At 44.9% G+C, this 22,095-nt stretch overlaps 1 protein-coding gene across 2 annotated transcripts in view; it reads left to right on the forward strand.

The window, feature by feature from the left end:
* Positions 1-22,095, forward strand: part of LOC134352916 (diacylglycerol kinase eta-like) — a 185,806-nt gene that overhangs the window by 157,090 nt on the left and 6,621 nt on the right. For both annotated transcript variants that reach the window (XM_063060530.1, XM_063060531.1), the window contains exons 22-27: positions 2,431-2,565; positions 8,727-8,893; positions 10,821-10,932; positions 14,569-14,658; positions 15,026-15,145; positions 19,388-19,490. In XM_063060530.1, the coding sequence (XP_062916600.1) occupies positions 2,431-2,565; positions 8,727-8,893; positions 10,821-10,932; positions 14,569-14,658; positions 15,026-15,145; positions 19,388-19,490 (727 nt within the window). The remainder of the gene's footprint in view (positions 1-2,430; positions 2,566-8,726; positions 8,894-10,820; positions 10,933-14,568; positions 14,659-15,025; positions 15,146-19,387; positions 19,491-22,095) is intronic.

Genomic DNA, 22,095 nt, shown 5'->3' on the forward strand with positions numbered 1-22,095 from the left:
GGCTGAAGAGCCTGTTCCAGTGCTATTCTTTGCTTTGTGATGTGTCTCTGTATAGTTGCAAGGAGAGTCTGCTGGGTTACCTGGGCACTGCTGAGACTGGGAGTGTGAAGAGTAAGACCTGGCCAGCAGAAGAAATATAATGGACAGAAATATTATTCTATGTAAGTCATTCTCCAGATAGCCCAGGTAGGGCTGACAGTATCCCAGGGAAACATTATGAGTGGGATGGGAGGGTGGAAGAGGCAGGTGACAAGGTGAGGAAAGCAGTCTGAAATTAGGAAAATATTTGGATAAGCATTGTAGCTGGGAGTACGGTCACAATCACTTGATAGGACTGTGGAGCTTAGAAGACCAATTTTTTTGAGAACATTGGGCTTTTTGGGACAGAAGAATGTTGAAGAATTTTGCTCAGCTTTTGTAGATTCTTCTCTTTTTCCACTCCACCTCATCACACCCTACTCCTGATGATCCTGTCTATTTGAGTATTCTCAACACCGACACAATGAAGTAGAATTCCATTCGTGGTGGCGAGTAGCGATCACGCCACCTGGTGGCATCATTCTGAATTTCATTCCAAATCGAATTCTGAGAGTGCAAGACGGCTCCATAAGTAAGGGACAAATTTCTGGGCAAACTGTCCTGGGTGCGGGATTTTACTGCAAGGATTATTTGAGGAGGTTTGGTCTGTACTTGTTGGAGTTCAGATGAGTAAGATGGGGGCTAACAGTAAGAGACAGGATTCTAAGTGGGATTCTCTCAGCATGGTGACAGGCTCCTTTCCTCAGGCTGGGAGCCCAGAAGTAGGGGCTGTAGACTCAGTCATGAGATGCATTTAGAAATTCCTATACTCAGAAAGTTATAATTCATCAGAAAGACTTATATCTAGTTTATAATCATATTAGGTTTACGAACGGAAAAGGCTGCGATATGCCAACCTTGCAGTCAAAGCAGAGGAACGAGACTGGAATGTAAAAGTGCGCCCAGTTGAGGAGGGGTGCAGGGGCTTTGTAGCCAGTTCCACCGTAAGGCTGCTGAGTGAAGTAGGGGTCAGAGGGCAGGCCCACAGGAAGGCAGTCAAAGCACTTGCTGATACTGCCGAAATGAGCAGTCACTGGCCGTGGCTGAAAAGAAGGGACGCTGTCTGGGCTGCCAAGTGACCATCCAGAAACTAATCATGTGACACACACCCAGGTCTGATCAGCCTGTGGTGGGCCTGCCTCGGCTGAGGGAGTCTTGTGATAAAAGGCCGAAACACCCAGCGATGTCGAGATACACAGCTGAAGATGTGTCGTAATGGTAGTAACATTATCTAGTGGTCATCCTTAAAGAACTACTTCCACTCAAATCAAGTGCAGTGCAGAAACTTTGGGGATTGTAACATCCAGTCCTATTAATCAAACCAAAAGGTTAAGAATTGTACAGAATGTTCTCTGAGGGAATTAGTACACCTGGTGCCTGGATAGGAAGTGAACATGGCTTTCAGGATTGATCTTCTTTTCTTCATTTGCATTCCATCTAGATTCAGATGACCTGTTCCTGTTCCAGTACGAAGGGCTCTGTGGTGTTGAGGGGCGGTTATATGGGTAGTATATGAGGTGGTCTGCTCTCCTGTTGGCTACACGGGGCTGATATGTGCTCACAGTGGATGGACTTGGTGTTCTCAGCATCGTCCCAAAGGCTCCTCTGCATTGATTGGTCACGGACTAGAGATTCCCAAGGGTCTGTGAGGATGTTGTACTTCTTCAAGGAGGCTTGAGGCACATCTTCAGAAATATTTTCACCATCTACCTGCTAATCAATTCCCACAATAAAGTTAAGGCAGTGTCCAGTCTGGGAATCTGCTGGGTGAGCAAACTGTGTGGCCTCCCCAATGAGGCTGAGAGATTGTAACCAGTGAAGGGCATGTTGGTCTAGGAAAGGGCACTGTCATTGCCTTGCTTGTTATTCCAATAAATCTGTAGGATTTTGTGGAGACATATTAGTGATATTTTCCAGTGCCTTGGGATGCCTATCATGGCTAGTCCAGGTGTCGGAAGCACAAAGGAAACAGGTCTGAGGTCTTGATCGTCAAATTATTTATTAATAATAAAAGTGTTGCTGTATTGGAAGTAGTGGTGACATTGGTCTTTACTAAGAGGCAGGGTTCGGATTATGCTAAGTGGTTCATGCTTCCCAAGCTCTGTCAGAGGGAAACGTGATGCATTGCAGCCAGCTTGGTCAGAGACCTTTGTTCTGTCCATGTTGAGTGTATGGACCATTGTCAGTAAATGATGTTTCCCCTGAGGTTTCCTGAGATTAACTCAGCAGTCTGCTACTGGAAAAGCACAATGGTTTTCTGTATTTACCCCACAATTCTGAGGGTATTGTGGTGAGTAGCTGCAGCATAGTTGTCGAAGGCTTGCTCATCACGTTCTGCTATATTTCCTGTAGGGTCGCATGGTGAAGATCACCATCAGCGGAGACGAAGGTGTTCCCGTTCAAGTGGATGGAGAAGCCTGGATCCAGCCCCCTGGAATAATCAAGATACAACATAAGAACAGGGCTCAAATGCTGACCCGGGACAGGGTAAGTATACACCTATATCTCTACTGCTGCTTTATCCTAGGCAGGTAATGCCCAGACAGGCTCCATAAATAGTTTCTGGAATCAGGTTTATTATCACCAGCATGCGTTATGAACTTTGTTAACTTCACAGCAGCAGTTCAATGCAATACATAATACAGAAGGAATCAAACAATCATTCAATTACAGTATATGTATATCAAATATATTAAAAATTGTGCAAAAACAGAAGTAATATATATTAAAAAAGTGAGGTAGCGTTCCTAGGTTCAATGTCCATTTAGGAATCAGATAGCAGAGAGGAAGAAGCTGTTCCTGAATCACTGAGTGTGTGCCTTCAGGCTTCTGTACCTCCTACCTGATGGTGACAATGAGAAAAGGACATGCCCTGCCTTTCTGAGACACAGCTCCGTAAAGATGTCCTGGGTACCTTGTAGGCTAGTACCCAAGATGGAGCTGACTAAATTTACAACCCTCTGCAGCTTCTTTCGGTCCTGTGCAGTAGCCCCCCTCCTCCCCCATACCAGACAGTGACGCAGCCTGTCAGAATGCTCTCCACGGTACATCTACAGAATTTTTTGAGAGTTTTTGTTTGCATGCCAAATCTCTCCAAACTCCTAATTAAGTATAGTTGCTGTCTTGCAACTACATTAATATGTTGGAACCATGTTAGATCCTCAGAGATCTTGACACCCAAAAACTTGAATTGCTCACTCTCTCCACTTCTTATCCGTCTATGAGGATTGGTATGTGTTACATCATCTTACCCTTCCTGATGTCCACAATCAGGTCTTTCGTCTTACTGACATTAAGTGCAAGGTTGTTACTATGACACCACTCCACTAGTTAGTATATCTTTCTCCTGTATGCCCTCTCAAGTCCACCTGAGATCCTGTCAACAATGGTTGTATCATCAGCAAATTTATAGATGGTACTTGAGCTATGCCTAGCCACACAGTCATTGGTATAGAGAGAGTAGAACAGTGGGCTAAGCACACACCCCTGAGGTGCACCTGTGTTGATCGTCAGTGAGGAGGAAATATTGTTACCAATCTGTACAGATTGTGGTCTTCTGGTTAGGAAGTCGAGGATCCAATTGCAGAGGGAGGTACAAAGGCCCAGGTTCTACAACTTCTCAATCAGGATTGTGGGAATGATGGTGCTAGATGCTGAGCTATAGTCGATGAACAGCATCCTGTATTGCCCAGGTGGTCGAAGGCTGTGTGAAGAGCCATTGAGATTGTGTCTGCCATTGATCTATTGAGGCGATAGGCAAATTGCAATGGGTCCAAGTCCTTGCTGAGGCAGGGAGTTCAGTCTAGTTATGACCAACCTCTCAAAGTATTTCATCACTGTAGATGTGAGTGCTACTAGGCAATAGTCATTAAGGCAGCTCACATTATTCTTCTTGGACACTGGTATAACTTGTGCCTTTTTGAAGCAAGTGGGAACTTCTGCCCGTAGCAGTCAGAGGTTGAAAATGTTCTTGAATACTCCTGCCAGTTGGTTGGCAGAAGTTTTCAGAGCTTTACCAGGTACTCCATCGGGGCCTTCCACCCTGCGAGGGTTCATCCTCTTTAAAGACAGCCTAACATCGGCCCCTGAGACAGAGATCACAGGGTCACTAGGTGCAGCAGGGATCTTCACAGCTGCAGTTATTATTCTCTCTTTCAAATGTCCTGAACAGATTCAAAATACTGGCATTAAGGTAGGTTTTTATAGATAGAAATTTAAAAGTAGCATTAATGACATTCAGCACATTGCCTTTACGTTACCTTGTGTTTTTATGTAATGACGCTAAGCAGGACAGAATGGGGAAACTCAGTCCACAGGGCATTTTGGGAAACTGAGAGATCTTACATTCAAGATACTGTGCCTTATAAAGGTGGCGATTTTGGAAAACCGTTCAGTTACTGTCTGATCTTTTCACTCTTGTACACTCACTATTGACTGGCCAATGTCTTCTCATGAGAATGTACCTACTCACATACATCACCAGGAAGCTGAGCTTTCAATGTCTGCAGCGAATAATAAACTGTTGTGGGTTCTCAATGTGCTCAGCAGCATCTGTGGGGCAAAGAGGTGGCCAATAGTTCAGGTCAAGACCCAGCATCATTAACCAATTAGTGCCTGAGCAATGTCATATCCACGTTCACACTCCATATACAATATGTTTCATAACTGAGAAGAGTAAACATTCAAAGGAAGTTTATTTTATGGCCTATAAGAATGTCTCCAAGAAAGATTTCAATTCCTGGAAACTTTAAAATCAATCTTTGGTAGTTTTACTGTGAGTGCTGATGGTAACTTAAAAAAAAAATATAAAGGATGTTTTTCTACAGAAAGGAATATAATATGCTAGTCAGTTTAGACATCAGACACAGCCATCAATGGATCCCTTGATAGTAAATGAATGAGGACAAGGTAAATGATGTTGGGGTAGGAGATCAGATATAACATTCAAAAAATGATAGAACAACCTCAAAGGGCTAAATGGCTATCTCCTTTCTCCCTTCCATGTGTTCTCTGGGGAGTTGATAAACCACATGCAATGTTATTGAGAGAGATAACTTTGTTTGGACGTGTCTAATTTGGTGGAAGACAAAGCTGTGGGGCCTGACAGCATACTCGGTCGGGCGCTGAGAGACTGTGCATAGCTAGCAGATGTTCTCACTCATATGTTTAATGTCTCTCTGAAACAATCCACTGTTCCTGCAGGATTCCAGGCTGCCATCATCATCCTAGTGCCCAAATTGCCGACATAATCTGTCTCAATGACGACCGTCCATTGGCACTGACCTCTATAATAATGAAGTGCATCTGGTCATGAACGGTATTGACTGCTGCCTTCCCATTACATTGGACCCCCCCGGTTAGCATAGCACCTGAATCAGTCCATCGATGATGCAACAGCCTCTGCCCTCAACTCAGTCCTGTCCCTCCTGCACAATGGTGTCTCTTACATCACAATGCTGTTTATTAACCTCAGTTCTGTGTTCATTGTGATCAATCCTCAGAACCTCGTGGGTAAACTTCCTTGTTGGGTTTCAACCCCTCCCTCAGTAACTGGATCTCGACGGAGAGACCTCAGACAGTTGACATTTTTTTAGATTAGATTATGAGGACATGCAGTCCTCTTTTATTGTCATTTAGTAATGCATGCATTAAGAAATGTTACAATGTTCCTCTGGTGTGATATCACAGAAAAACAGGACAGACCAAAACTGAAAAACTGACAAAAACTACATAATTATAACATATAGTTACAACAGTGTAGCAATACCATAACTTGATGAAGAACAGGCCATTAGCACCGTAAAAAGTTCGAAGTGTCTCGAAAGTCCCATATCTCACGCAGACGGGAGAAGGAAGAATACTCTCCCTGCCATACCTGACCACAGTCCAACTCTGAGCTGTCCAAAAACTTTGAGCTCCCGCCAGCCCTCCGACACCGAGCACCGAGCACCATCTCTGCCAAATGCTTCGACCCCAGCCCCGGCTGCCAGCAGCAGGCAAAGCTGAGGAGCCTTCCCTTCGGAGATTCTCGATCGCACAGTAGCAGTGGCAGCGAACTGGGCATTTCAGAAGTTACTCCAGATGTTCCTCCGTGCTCTCACGGCTGTCTCCTTCAAATCAGAATTGTGCACGGCCCCTATTTAACAATACAATATCATTTCACCGGAGAGGCTACGTGTGCTGCATCGCGCCGCCATCTTCTCCTCCCTCCTATGACAGCAGCATCTCCGACTCCATCATGCCGAGCACCGGCACCCTCCACCCACCGGCCTGCTGCTGTTCACACTGCTGACACACAACTGTACTGCTCGACCCAGCTCGAACCAATCATTAAGATCGCTGATGACACAACGGTTGTTGGCTTCATTAGCAACAACAATGAGTCAGCATACAGAGAGGAGGTAGAGCGACAGGCACTGGAGAGAGCACAACTTGAGTCTCAGTGTGGACAAGATTAAAGAGATAATTGTGGACCAGGAAGATGCAGGCTGCTACTCCCCACTGCATGTCAACCTCTGTGCAGAGAGTCAGGAACAGCAGGGGTCATGGTGTGCACATCACAGATGAGCTCACCTGATCCCTCAACACCACCTCTTTAGTCAAGAAAGCACAGCAGCACCTCCACTTCCTGAGGAGATTGAGGTGAGCAACATTCCTCACCCTCATTCTAACTACATTCTACCAGAGCATCACCGAGAGTGCTCTGACTAGCTGTATCACCATCTGGTGTGGGAATTGTAGGTATCTGATCACAGGACCCTGCAACAGATTGCGAAGACTGCTGAGAGAATCTTCAGGGTCTCCCACCTTCCAGGACATACACCAGAAACACTGCATTTACAGAGCCCTCACGATTGTCAAGGACCCCTTCCATTTATCCCACAATCTCTTTGACCCGCTACCATCAGGCAGGAGGCACTGCAGTGTAAGAACAAAGACTGTCAGGCTGGAAAACATATTCTTCCCCCAGGCTGTGAGATCTCTGAACACCCTTCTATCATTCAGTACACACTACTTAAGACAGTGCCAGTCACACTATGCTGTTGTATATTTAACTGTGTATATTTGTAGATGCACTTTATGTCAACACGTACATCTACAGAACTTTTTCTAATTATCTGTTAATATTTTATGCACTGTATATGATGAATGTACAGTGTTTTGCACCTTGGTCTCAGGGGAACATTGTTTTGTTTAGCTCTATACATGTGAATGCTTGAATGACAATCGACTTGGACTTGAACTTGTTGGAACAATGGTGGGTGAATGGACTGAGTTATACATCAGGTGCGATTTGACTGAATGGTAGAATGGGCTAGAAGATCAGGAAGGGCTCTTCATCATTAAAGCATTGATGTGGGCATTTGAAAGAAAATAGGAGCAAGAGTAGGCCTTCGGGTACCTCAGACATGCCCTATCACTCAATATTATTATGGCTGATATATGCTGACATCAATTTCTCTTCTGTGCAGTTTCCCACAGCAGTCAATTGTTAAAGTTCAAGTTTAATCGCCATTTATACAACTAAATGAAACAGTGATCCTCCGGGGCCAGGCTGCAAAGTACAGTACAGGTAGTCACACAGAGTACGCGGTTAGTTACGATAGCATACAGTCACAAAAAATAATATTAGCACATGTCCCTGTGTGGTATGGTCTAAAGACCAATGATGTATGGGACATTGTCCTGGAGCTAAGTTTCTGCAAGAACAAGCACGCGGCAGTTCCTCACTTCACACAGGGTCAGCAAACGAAGGCAAATCAGCTTGTCTCTCGCTGGGTCAGCTGCAGCTTGTCTTCCAGAGAATGAACACTGGATAGCAGCCCCGATAGGTGAGGCCAGCCCCCAAACCAGCACGAATTCCAATATGTCCGCTGCACCCCCTGTTCTCTCCTACACCACCTCCGGTGTCTCCTTCACTGGGTGGCTGTAACAGGCAACGCTGTGGCATGAGGGCCTGGTCCGCAGAACAACTGAGACCACGCAGCTTCCCCACCGTCGGTCTCCCCAACGAGCCAGTGAACCAGACTTGCAGTGTCTTATATTACCAATGTCCAACGGGGTTTTGTGATCACAAGGAAAACATTTGAGACACACATTGGCATCTTATTTTGGCCCAGGAGGAGCCTCTGTGACCAAATGTCCTGCCGTCTATCATTGCCTTATATTTATATCAAATGATCTGCCCCTTCCTGTTTTATTGTGGGCTTACAGAAAAGATTTCTATCCACCTAGTTTTAAAAGACCAGCCCTTATTTTATAGCTATATCCCTAGTTTGCTGCTATTCAATTAGTGAAAGTATCACATTTACCATGTCAAGGAACTTTAGGGTCTTATATGAATAATGTCACCTTCATTTTTCTGAAATCAAAGAAATACAGGCCCAAATTGTTTAGCTTCTCTTAATAGGACAATCCTCTCAGTACCATTGAAGACGAGAGTAGAATGTGGTGTAAAAGGAACTGGAGTTGTTTTTGAAGAGTAATTGGAAAAACGTTAAAAGAGAAATTGTGGTGGGGAAGAAGACGTGGGTCACCTGATTCAAGAATCTAATAGAAAGTATTTTGCATGCTGTAGTTATTGGGACATGTATGGCAAACCCTGAAGTGTGGTTGGATGCTTCAAATATTCTTCTCCTCCATATCAGGCTTTTGAAAGCACCTTAAAGTCCTGGGAGGTCAAGTGCAAAGGAGACTCTATCAAGCAGTCAGCTCGACACCGTCTAAGTTCCCAGCAGTCTATGGAGTTTCTCACAGAAGAGGAGATGGTAGATGTGCAGCAGTTTTCTCAGACAGTAGAGACCCTGATCAACAGGTATGGCCCAAAGTCAGAACAGTGTGTGCCAGGAGCCTGCTAACATTCATTCAATTATTCACCAGTCATCCATCATCATTGACGAGATTCAATAAAGAGAGATGGCGAGTGGTACAGCAAATTGAGCCACAATATCATGGCCCCAGTGACCTGGATCTGACGATGACCTTCCACGTTGTCTGTGCAGAGTTTCCATGTTCTCCCTGTGGCCATATGTGTTTCCAAAGGTGCTTCCATTTCCTTTCACATCCCAAAGACATACAGATTGTTTTTTAGGAGCTTCAATAAATTCATCATCAACCTATTTTCATTAATGTTAGTCACCTAAGCTCATTTCTGTAGTTAAAGATTGTGGCCCATGAGTGACATTGATGAGATTTTTGTGGTCAGGCAAACATGATGAGGACCTTTAACTGCAGTGATCTTTCAGGGAATAAGCATTGGCATCCTGTCATTCTTTAAGCGTAAACATGTTGCCTCAACTCCCTTGTAATTCTTCCAAAATTTATTTTAAGGCAGTGACCATAAATTATTGATAACTATGTTAAGGAATGCTGTTTCTCCTCTTCTGCTAGGATTTTCATAACGTTATTCAGCTTGATTCAATTATTTTCCTCTTTACTGGATATCTCATCTTCTGGCCATCTTCCTAACTCAGTGGACTCTATTGAATGTAACTGAAACTTTCCTAAACTAATACTTTAATCATGAACAATCTGGAATGAACTCTTTGTTCCTTCATTTCCCGGTCTTGGTCAGAGAGGTCGGTATCTCAACTGTCTTCGGATGCAGCTTACCCATCTGTTTTTCCAGGTTCAGCAAACACACGTTCTCGAGTTGATCTGTTCTTCAATAGTAACTTCATTGTTAATGTTGATATACCTACCTTGTTTGTTCTCTGCAGGTAAATTAAATTACGCTTCTTCAGAAGGAATTCCATTTGCCATTTTAATGCATTAAAAACAAACTATTTTCCTGTGGTCTAATTTTGTGTAGCATTTGCAAATTTCCTTAATCATATCCCTTAAGTTTGAAGCTAAGTCCTTGATACACAGATTGAATGAATGGACCAGTGTCTGACCGCTGAGGAACTCCATCTCACAAAATCACTCATCAGCCTTTACTTCCCAACACTGAGTGACACATTGTCTAAATTGTCATCCAGACAATTTTCAAATCTTGTGGGAGTCCCTGTCTCTACCTATGGCAGTGAATCCTAGATGGTAATTACCCTGTAGGTAAAAAAAAATCTTCATTTCCATTGTAGAAGACTTAGCCCCACCATAAAACCAAGCCTTCTAGTTTACGCACTTGTGCTATAAGAAAAAACTTCAAACTATCCACTGTATCTTGTCTGCTCTAACACTACAAAACTCAGCCTTTCCATTTATCTAAAGTGCTCTATCACAGGCAACACCCTCATGAATTTCCTCTGCATCCACTCCAGAGTAAACATATCCCTCCTATAGTTCAGTGACCAGACTGCACGTGGTTGTCCAACTATGTACTAATTTTGATGAATGGTGGCACAGGCTCAAAAGGCCAGATGGTCAACTATGAATGCTGTTTGTTTTGCTCTCAGACAAAGGATCAGGTACACCAGCACCTTTGTGAATGGGGAGGGGGGTGGGATTGGGGGCACTAGAATAACATACAGTATGTTTGTGCAACACAAGCTAAGTTAGATATAAAATAGCAAACATGGTGGCAAAGATTCAATGTATTAATAGTAATTAATTCTGGTGAGATGATCAAGAATAGAAAGCCACTAACATGTCTGAAAAGGACATTTTAAGGGAGTTGGCTCCAAACCATTGATGTTGCAACCAATGTATCCTCCGACCCATAGGCAGGAAATAGCTTTAAGTCTTTCACTATTATACTGTACATGCTAATTTGGTATGACTGGAATTTTTGTACTTTACAGAGTCCACCAGGCAGCAGAGAAACAAGAGCTGGTTGAGCAGGAGCTGGCCCATGTAGTCAATGCCTGCTCCCAGCTGCTGAATGAAGCCTTACCAAAGCAAAACACAACTGAGGTAAGTCAAACAACAGGAATTCTGCAGATGCTGGAAATTCAAGCAACACACATCAAAGTTGCTGGTGAACGCAGCAGGCCAGGCAGCATCTCTAGAGATGCTACCTGGCCTGCTGCGTTCACCAGCAACTTTGATGTGTGTTGAGGTAAGTCAAGTTTATTTACTACTACCCTTGTTCCTTTTAAAAGAGAAGTCCCTAAGATCTTGTGGGCAGTGTACTGTTTCTCTAACACTACATAGGTTGGGAACAGGGTAAACTATTGCTCCATCAAATTTCCCCAGGTATAGAAGTTATCTGATATAGAATGGTGCTCCTCGAATTCAAATGCCTTGATCAAAACTCCCCAATACCCCTCCACTCCAATGCCTCATCTTAAACCTTGGATAATATTCAGAAATGAACTAGTTCTGCTTTGCTCATCAAACAGCCCAGGCCAGTTCTTGTATGAGATAACTACTCAGCTAAGGTCTTTTTATGCTCTTGTGTCAACCAATACCAGAGGATGTGGTGCAGTCAGATACAACTACTGAGTGTACGGGGCATTTATACACATTTAAATAGACGAGGTACAGTCGACAATGAAGAATCGTACAGATGGACACAATGGTCAACATGGATGTGCTGGATTGAAGGGCCCATTTCTGTGCTGCACGACTCCGCTGACACCAGAGAACTTGAAACTGCTGATCCCACGATACGGCCTATTGTGTGTTCCCTCAATTTCCCTTTCCTAAAGTCCACAATCAATTCCTTGATCTTATTGATGTTGAGTGCAAGGTTGTTGTGACACCACTCAAGCAGCTGATCTATCTCACTCCTGTACACCTCCTTGTCACTGTATAAAGCTCTGCCAACAATCGTTCAGATATCAGCAAATTTGCAGATGCTGCTTGAGCTGTGCTGAGCCACGCGGGTGTGGGTGTAGACAGGGTAGAGCAGTGGGGTAGGCACACATTCTTGAGATGTGCCAATGTTGATTGTCAGCGAGGAGGAGATGTTATTTCTGATCAGCAGTAACTGTTGTCTACCAATGCGGAAGTGAAGGATCCAGTTGCATAGGAAGATACAGAGGCCAAGGTTTTGGAGCTTGTCGAGCCGTACTGAGGTATGATGGTGTTGAACACTGAGCTGTAATCAACAAACAGCAGCCTGATGTATGCATTGCTCTTGTTAAGGTGGCTGGACAAGTGGAGAGCCAGTGAGACTGCATCTGCTGTAGACCTCCTGTGGCGATAGGCAAATTGCAGCAAGTCCACATCCTTGCTTAGGGAAGAGTTGATTCTAGTCATGATCAACTTCTCGAAGCAATTCATCACAATAGATGTGATCGCCACTGGGCGATAGTTATGGAGGCAGCTCACCCTGCTCTTATTGGGTACTGGTGTGATTGTTGCCCTTTTGAAGCAGGTGGAAACCTCTGACTATAGCAGTGAGAGGTTGAAGATGTCCTTAACACTATTGTCAGTTGGCTGTGTGACGAGAATACACATAAAATTAAGATGTTTGCTGGCCTGGGTTAGCATCAGTGGCATCAGCAGTTGGTCTACCACCTGTCCTCAGGGGAAGGAGAGATAAGGAACAATGAAGCAGCATCTGGAGATGTGTAATGAAGGGACGGGAGAGAGAGCTGTCTGGAGCGGCTCCCCCTTTGAACCCTGAACTGTTTGAAGTGATGGACAGGCGATACCCCAGCCGGGGGGATAAAAAGAGACAGGTTCGCTAAGGCAGGACACACACACGACACCCGAGGTAACGAGACCCTGGAAGTGGTGCGCCTCTCACGAGTCGGTGGGAAGTATCGGACCTTAAACGCACAGGGTGGAAAGGTACGATCAGCGGGAACCCAGTGTGTGTCCGCCCTTGCCTGGGTGCTGGGTTCACTGCAGAGGATCGACCGCATCTGGAGGAGGGGTCACAGTCGGTGACCTCAGGTGACATCACAAAGGACCCGCCCGGAAGCTGCTTGTGAGCAATATCGCTGGTCTGTGAGTGGAAGCTGTTTCTGAATGATCAGTCGCTCTCGTTCTCTCTCTCCCTCCCCCCACGTTGTCCATCGCCATGGCAACAATTACTGCGAACTGAACTATTAAATCGAACTGGACTTTTGTGTCACTTTGAAATTGGTCATTTACCCCTAGACAACGATAGAGCTTGATTGATGTTGTTATCTTAATTCTGTGCACATGTGTGTTTATCATTGCTGAACTGTTGCATTTATTATCCTTTCGATTACTGTGTTGCTTGTTTCTTTAATAAAACTTTCTTAGTTCTAGTAATCCAGACTCCAACTGAGAGATCCATTTCTGCTGGTTTGGCAACCCAGTTACGGGGTACGTAACAGCTGACACAGGTTTTCAGTGCCCTACCAGGTAGACCATCAGGGCTTGATGCCTTGCGAGGGTTCACCCTCTCGAAAGATGTTCTGACGAAGGCCTCTGAGACAGAGATCACAGGCAATTAGATGCCAGATGTAGCTACAGCACATTCAGTTCCCTGAAGTCTGATGCAGCAGATACTGGCCTTTCATCAAGAATATTTTGACAGAACTTTATTCTGCATATGATGTATGTTGAGTCTGCTCTGGGATTGTTTGATAAGTCAGTTGTTTAGTTAAGAGTGTTGACGGGGTGTGAGGACGGGGGTGTGTTTGGGTCATCCAGAGAGAACCTCCTCATCAGAATGCTCCTGGGCCTGACCAAGGTGACTGGGTACCAGTCTAGGAAGCAAAATATCAATAGATCCCCCCAACATGACTGTCTGTCCATCTTCCAAGATTATATCGGTGCCTGGGTCCATTGTGAAGCAGTGTTGACCAACTCAGTGGATGCTGTCTGGGATTGCTGGGTACAAAAGGAGATGAAGTACAGCCTGGGCAAGGAGGATAATGTTTTAACTGCTTGTAGTAATTGAACAAGAAACAAAGAAAAAGTTGAACACATTGAGCACAGACTTGTCATATATTACCAGGCCAGGGATAGATGTGGTAGGCATGTTAGAACCCATAAAAAAAGACCTGCAAAGACCCAATGTGCAGATAGATCAAAAATTGTGCAAACAGTAAAAGTAAGCTAATGTCATTTAAAACAAAAGTGAGTCCTCAGACATGAAGCCTGGAGCATCTGGAGCAGGCCAACAGCAGACTCCACCCAACCAGAGTTTTTACTCCAGACTTAACGATCCTTACCAACAGTATCCCATTTCAGGTAGTTTATTTTCCTAACTTCCCACTGAGTGTACATGCAGCATCCACCTCACCCACTGTAAGTGGTGCCACATCCCACATTCTTACAATTTCCTAAGAGAAGTAACTTCGCCAGATTGCCATTGGGGCCATGAGTAACAGTCTTATAGTTTGTGGACTCATTAGTAGGGGCATTATTATCTCTTCAGCTCATCTATTGATTTTCATAGATCTCCCCATTGGTTCCCTGGTTCTCAAAGGCACAGATTCCATTCCTATATTTTCAAAACCAAACTTCAAATCGCGGCACCTAGAGACAGATGTTGAAGGCCATTTCCAGAATGTTTAACAATGATGAAGTATTAAATAAGATCCATCTTTACTGGAGGCAGGTGGTTTATTGACCCATGTACCAGCTGGTTCATTGACCGATGTACCCTTGTGTTTCTTTTAGGCTATCAGCAGGAGTGTGGTTGTGGATGTCTTCAATAATGTTAAGGCTCTTCGCACAGAGACCAAGTCACTCCTTGATGGGAAATTACTGGTATGTAATTGGACAGGTGAGATTAACCTATTCCTCCTCTCATAGAGACGTCACTGATTCCAATGCAGGGCATTTATTTAACATCTTGTTATTAAAGCTTGTTTTGTGCAAACCAACTCCTGCACCTCCCAGATTATATTACAATGTCATGCTTTCAAAGTTATTCACAGCAAGAGTGTGTTCATCCTTTCCTTCTTTTCTCTTACTACCTTGTAACCTTTTTTTTTACTTTCCTCCACTTTGCGGGATGACTTGTTTTGGTGTTATTGCATGCCCTGTTGTGGTAATTTAAGGCCATTGTAATAATATTTTCGAAGACATTTTCTATACCAGAAACTAATTAGTTCAATGTTGTGCACTTGTCAAGGAGCTGGGAACTCGCTCTGAGGAAGAATTGCTGGCTGCACTGAACACGGTTGAGAGTGAACTCCAGAAACTATCAGAGCTCCACTGGCTTTGCCAAGCCACTCAGGCCACCGATGAGGAGGTGAGTTTGTATTTTCTGCTCAGATCTACCGAGGATGCGAGCTAAGCAATCTTCCACAAAAGGCAATGTGAGCTGAGGGATTTCAATGGTAATTATTGTCAGTTTACAATTTACTGCTGTCTGTGTTTTTAGACAGTAGCTAGTTTCTAGTGTCTTCATTTAGGGTATGGACCTTTCACAATCTATCCGTTTACATCATGTTATCCATTCAGACAGTCTTTGTTGGTTTCTGATCAGCTTTAGCACATAGTAATAACATTAAGAACCTGCTTTCTGGCTCTCCAGTAACATGTCTGACAGGAATGTAAAAGAGGCTTGACCCAAAAGTGGTGAAGCAGAGACAGTTCAGTAGTGAATGCTAGATTTAATGATAGACTGCAAAATAACAAGCTACAAAACAACAGAGAACAGATACTAAACACCATTACACTGTAGCTATTTAAGGGAGTGCAGTTGGGTCCATTCAACAACATGGTGCACTTTCTCTGGGTCCATTGTTATGCCTTGGGGTGAAAGGTAATGACTGGGGTGTGAAACTGGCATTTTTGTAATGCTGTACAGTTGGTTTTCAAGGAGTTGCTGAAGGACTGAATTGACGTGACGGACGTGGTCTTGGGTATTCGTGCAGAAGATGAGGATGTCATTGAGGTAGATTAGCTCATGCTGTACCTGTGTCCAATGTCTCAGGGGATCTTGTGAATATAGGCTTGGAAAATGGCTGGACCATTGTAAAGTCTGAAAGGCATCACCAAGTATTCCTAGTAGTGAGCTGGTGTTATGATGCTGCCTTCCACACATTCCCCTGGTGGATGCGTATTAGGCTGTATCCACTCCATAGATCCAGTTTGGTGAAGGTCTGGTTGAGTCCACAGTTGTTGATGCAGGGATGGAGACCCCCACCTTTCTTCTTGACAAAGAAGAATCTTGCACCAGCTGGGGGCTGGGATGGTAAAATGAAACTGTGCTGTAATGCTTTGGTGATTTAATCATTCATGGCTTGGATCTCAGCAGGAGAGAGAGGGATCAGATAAGAGAAAGCAAGATCACCCAGTGGCCACACATTTTAATTCCATGTCCCATTCCCATTCTGATATGTCTATCCACGGCCTCCTCTACTGTCAAGATGAAGCCACACTCAGGTTGGAGGAACAACACCTTATATTCCGTCTGGGTAGCCTCCAACCTGATGGCATGAACGTTGACTCCTCTAACTTCCATTAATGCCCCACCTCCCCTTTGTACCCCATCCATTATTCATTTATTTATTATATACTTTTCTCTCTCTCCTTTTTCTCCCTCTGACCCTCTCACTATAGTCCTTGCCCATCCTCTGGGCTTCCCCCTTCTGCCTTTCTTTCTCCCTGGGCCTCCCGTCCCATGATCCTCTCATATCCCTTTTGCCAATCAGCTGTCCAGCTCTTGGCTCCATCCCTCCCCCTCCTGTCTTCTCCTATCATTTTGGATCTCCCCCTCCCCCTCCCACTTTCAAATCTCTTACTATCTCTTCTTTCAGTTAGTCCTGACGAAGGGTCCCGGCCCAAAACATCAACTGTACATCTTCCTATAGATGCTGCCTGGCCTGCTGTGTTTACCAGAAACTTTTGTGTGTGAACCTTGGGGAAGGGTGATGCTTGGGAGGAGGTGGATCATGCAGTCGTAGTATGTTGGCTTCTCTTTTACTGATGGCGATAGCTAAGTTGTGGTATTCCCATGGGAATTTGAGTAGCTTGAGGGTTTCTCCTGTCTCCACAGATTTATGGGGAGTGAACTGAGGTTACAACAGGTGGTCCCTATTTCAGCAGTGAATCTGATGACCAGGTGAAGTGTGGTTCATGAATGGAGAGCTGGGACAACCGAAGATGAGAGGAGTGTTGGTTAGTCAATAAGGGTGAATTGGATAGACCAGCAATGCTCTCCAACATTCACGTGCACAGGCTGTGTTATGCGCTGACCATCCCAAACCCCAAGGGACATCTGTCAATGGCTGTGGTGCAGAAGGGATGAGAGATGGGCTCAGTAGGGAGTCCAAGCTCCACACACAGTGTCCGGTCCAGAATGTTGCTTGCTGTGCTGGAATCCACCAGAGCCTCCTGTGTGTGAGAAACTTCAGGGTGTGGAGGAGGACGGGGAGAATGAGTCAGGCTATGGTGCTGAAATAAGGGTCCAGGAGAAGCTCACCAGAGAGAAGGCCTCTTGTCTCTACCTGGTGGAGCAATTTCCTGGATGCAGTGGGCATTTGATGTGTAGGTGATCGACTGCACTGAAGCAAGCACACAAGTTGTTCCTCCACGGATGCTCACACTCCTGGGGGGGTTAAGGAAGCTCTCTGTAACTGTGTGGGTTCGGGAGACATTGCTGATGAGGTTCTGCAGCGAAGGAATGGAACTGGGATTTTGGCTGCTGATCTGGAGGGGCATTGCATAAGTCACTTGCCATGTGAAGGGCAGAGTGGGGAGGCTTTTGAGATCAGTGGGAATGTCCCAAGTGAACAGCTCATCTTTCAAACGCTCCAAAAGGCCCTGATGGTAATAGACTAGCAGCACATCTGTACCCCAGCCACTTTCTGCCACAAGGGTTCCTAAATTCCACGGTATCATCCAGCGCTGAGCATGAGCCTTGATAGAGCCAGAGTATCTGACCCACTTCCAGGTGGTCAAAAACCTGGGGCATCTCTGCGGTGAATTCCTCATAATTATTACAAATGGTGGTTTTACTGTGCCAGTTAGCAGCAGCCCAGGTCAGACCTTGGCCAGTCAAGAGAGAAATGATGCAGGCAATGTTGGCTCAGTCTGCAGAGCACAGAGATGGCTGGAATGCGCAGTGTAAAATGCACTGGTACAGGAAGTTGCAACATCAGGCTGGAGAACCATCGCAGAGTTCAGGTACCGTAATCTGGAGCTCCAAGGGAGGAGGATGACTGGTGCTGGGTTGTTGTTATGAGATGGGGAGCTGGTTGCGAGGGTGGGCAAATGGTCAATAGTTTCCTGCTGCTGCTGGTATCGTGTCGGCAGACAACTTCTTTCAGGTGAATAAACTCCACTGGGTCAGTCACTGATTCACTCATCCTGTCAGGAAATGTAGAGGAGGCTTGACCCAAAATCAGAGCAGTGGAACGAGATTCAGCGATGAATGGTAACTTTAATAATAGATTGCAAAATTGTAAGCCACGAGGAGCCACAAAACATGAGAGGGCAGGTACTAAACACCACAAGCAACCAGGCTAGGAGCAACTGGTTAAGGCTGGCAGGGTTGATGAGTGAACAAGGACTGTGGATGAGGACCAGGGTTAAATAAGCTGCAGGTGATATCTCTGGAACAAGCAGCAGGTAACCTTTATTAACCGGGTAGAGACTAAGAGGCAGCTGCCTGTGCAGGACTGACCATGTCCCATTGTAAACAATCCCATTATATGCTTCTTTCTCTGTGTAGTAGAGACAAGCTAGGAAATAACCTGAGATGGGTAATATTCTAGAGAATGAAAAATCCTGGATCTAGTCCTTTAGTCTTTTGTACACATACCAGCCCCAAGTACAACATTTAACTCTGCATTTACAACTACTGCTGATTCTGGTGTTGGGACCCCAGAAACTGGGAGATGGAAAAAGATTCAGTTGCCTGGAGATCACCTTCCACCATCTTTTCACCGGACAAGAACATTAAGAACATTGCTGACCAACCAGAAATGTCTCTTAATAAATTTAGCCAGGCTTCTGAACCATTCCTCAAAAGGACCATTTTCTCTCAAACAAAATGGAATTCACCACATCAGGAGTCAAATTACTGAACCAAATTATGATTCCCCTAGACAAAAAGAAACCTGTCTCATTCAGGGTTTATTCAACAAAAGAATATGAGATACAAATAGGACAGGACTGAATTAAACAGACAAGAGGACTGCATGAGGTCCCCTGTACCAATGCAGCAGGGCCTTATAGTCAATCCTCCTGTGTCTATTCTGAGGTAAGTCATTGCACTAATTGGCTTCAGTTGATCTTAACTCAGACACCTCGTGGTCTCATTTCCCGGCATTTTGCATGGAATGCCTGCAAGATGACAGAATATGAGCAAGTGCAGCCAGTGTCTGGAAGCTGTCCTGCCATGGATTGATAGTGGGCAGACTAGTGGGCTGGACAAAAGGCTGGTGGATCACAGGAAATGAGCATGAGGACCAGCAGAAGTTTCCACAAAACACAGAACTGCGGTTCTCTCAGTAATTGTGATTAATTGTCTTTGTCTCCTTAGGAAACTTCCAAGGGGAAAAACAAGAGCAGCATGAAGAACAAGATCAAGAATATATCAAAGAAAGAGAAACTCCAGAAGCAAAAGTCAAATAATTCCCTGTTGGGTGAGTCAATGCACTTTCACCCCATATTATAAACCCTGCTGAAGTAATTTGGAGCAACTCCCACCTCTTACTAAGGTCTTTTCAGCTTCTCTCTTTGCTCATTGGTCCTGGTAATCTTTGAAATTCTTGGAGAAGCCAGGCAAATCTTGCCCCAATCTTTTACCCAAGTGGGCCAAGAATTTGAGGAGAATTGATATTTCAGTCTAGTTGGGTCCAACCACCTCAAACATTGGTCTGAACAATGTGGAATTGCTACAGTATCTACCAAGTGAAGATTGTTGGTCCACACCTTGTAGATGAATGTGGAAGTGGAACAGTAAATGTGTTATCTCTTCCCTTTGGCAACCCTCTTGTTGGGAAAGATAACAAGGAAATAAAAAGAAATGTTCCTGGATTGGAAGGTGCAGCAGATACCCTGCATTCCCCCTCTCCTTCTTCCCTACCAAGCACATGCAGATGGATTGATAGACGACTGCAAATGGCACTTCATGTGGGTGTGTGGCGGGACAATAGGAGAGGTACTTGAGTGAGAATAGGTCACAATGGAATAAGTGCAGGGCAGGGATGTGCTGGTGATGGGATTAAAGCAGAGTTCCCAACATTTTTTATGCCATGGGCCAATAGTATTAAGCAAGGGGTCCATGGATTCCTGGTTGGGAACCCCTGGATTAAAGGGATTTTTCTGGGAGCCAGTATAGACTCAATGTGCCCTTGAATGTTGTTATGAAACACAGAAGAAGAAGAAAACAGAGGAAAAAGCCAGATAACTGTAGAGAAATTCTGTGCTCAAGTAAAGAAACATGGAGCAGAGAGGGGAGAATCCTACTCGTTAAGGCTGATTTATACTTGTGCGTCAAATGTACGCCGTGGGTACTGCGTAGCCGCGAACCCTATGCTGTACACTATGCAAACCCTACATCGTAGCCTAACGTGCACCTCTCCCAAAATGTAACTACGCGTCGCGGCAATGCAGACTGAAACAACTGTGATTGGTCCGCTTGGTAGCGTCGCATTTCCTCCTACGCTGCAATAGACTCCCATTGGGCGACTGAAGGGTAGGGAAGGAACTCTGGCTGCAATGCTTTCCATAAAGCTTTACAGACCTCCGAAATTATGGAGGACACATTTCGCTTTTACGAAAGACCTACATTAGTACCTGTTTTCGTGAACCGAAAGAGGATTTTCGCTTTTACGAAAAAAGGCACTCACTTTAAACTTGTTTACCCCGAGAAAGACTACCATGACCATGAAGCCTCACGCGGGCAGGTGTTTGCGCATGTGTGACGTGCTGATTTTTCTCGACAAATCGATCTTGGCTCAAAATTCTCGATTCTGTTAAGTGATACTACACTGTACATATAGAAAATTCACCCTCCTTCAGTTTCAGTTGCCATTGTTTGAAGTTTGAGTTTCTTTGTGTTGAGTTTCTACACGAAGTAACTCACCACAGTGGCATAGAAACCCCACTGCCAACTAGTGTTTTGGCGGTGAATTGCAGAGCGACGCAGACACACCAACGCACAAGTATAAATGCTCACAATGGCATGGCCACTTGCGTAGGCTGCGGCATAAGCTAGTACACACAAGTATAAATCAGCCTTTCTGCATGTGCCAGTTCATTGTGGATAGAAACATTGAAAATAGGTGCAGGAGTAGGCCATTCAGCCCTTCGAGCTGCACCGCCATTCAGTATGATCATGGCTGACCATCCAACTCAGAACCCTGTACCTGCCTTCTCTCCATATCCCCTGATTCCTTTAGCCACAAGGGCCATATCTATCTCCCTCTTAAATATAGCCAATGAACTGGCCTCAACTGTTTCCTGTAGCAGAGAATTCCACAGATTCACCACTCTCTATGTGAAGAAGTTTTTCCTCATCTCAGTCCTAAAAGGCTTCCCCTTTATCCTTAAACTGTGACCACTCATTCTGGACTTCCCCAACATCGGGAACAGATCGGATGGACAGATGGCAAGGGCTGGGCCAGCACTCACCCCCGGCTTGTAGATATGGAGATCCCATCAATAAGGCACTTGGATGCTGGGCGGACACTTGTCAGAGTGAGCAGGTGCTACATTTTTCCGGCCTCACTACAATGGACACTTGCTCAGCAGCTATAGACAGTGATGGACATTATCTCAACAGCAGTGGGCAGTGATGGACATTATCTCAACAGCTGTGGGCAGTGATGGACGTTATCTCAACAGCTGTGGGCAGTGATGGATATTATCTCAACAGCTGTGGACAGGGATGGATATTATCTCAACAGCTGTGGACAGTGATGGATATTATCTCAACAGCTGTGGGCAGTGATGGACATTATCTCAACAGCTGTGGGCAGTGATGGACGTTATCTCAACAGCTGTGGGCAGTGATGGACGTTATCTCAACAGCTGTGGACAGGGATGGATATTATCTCAACAGCTGTGGGCAGTGATGGATATTATCTCAACAGCTGTGGGCAGTGATGGACATTATCTCAACAGCTGTGGGCAGTGATGGACGTTATCTCAACAGCTGTGGGCAGTGATGGATATTATCTCAACAGCTGTGGGCAGTGATGGACATTATCTCAACAGCTGTGGACAGTGATGGACATTATCTCA

Source organism: Mobula hypostoma, chromosome 10 (genome assembly GCF_963921235.1).
Source record: "Mobula hypostoma chromosome 10, sMobHyp1.1, whole genome shotgun sequence".
Taxonomy (NCBI): domain Eukaryota; kingdom Metazoa; phylum Chordata; class Chondrichthyes; order Myliobatiformes; family Myliobatidae; genus Mobula; species Mobula hypostoma.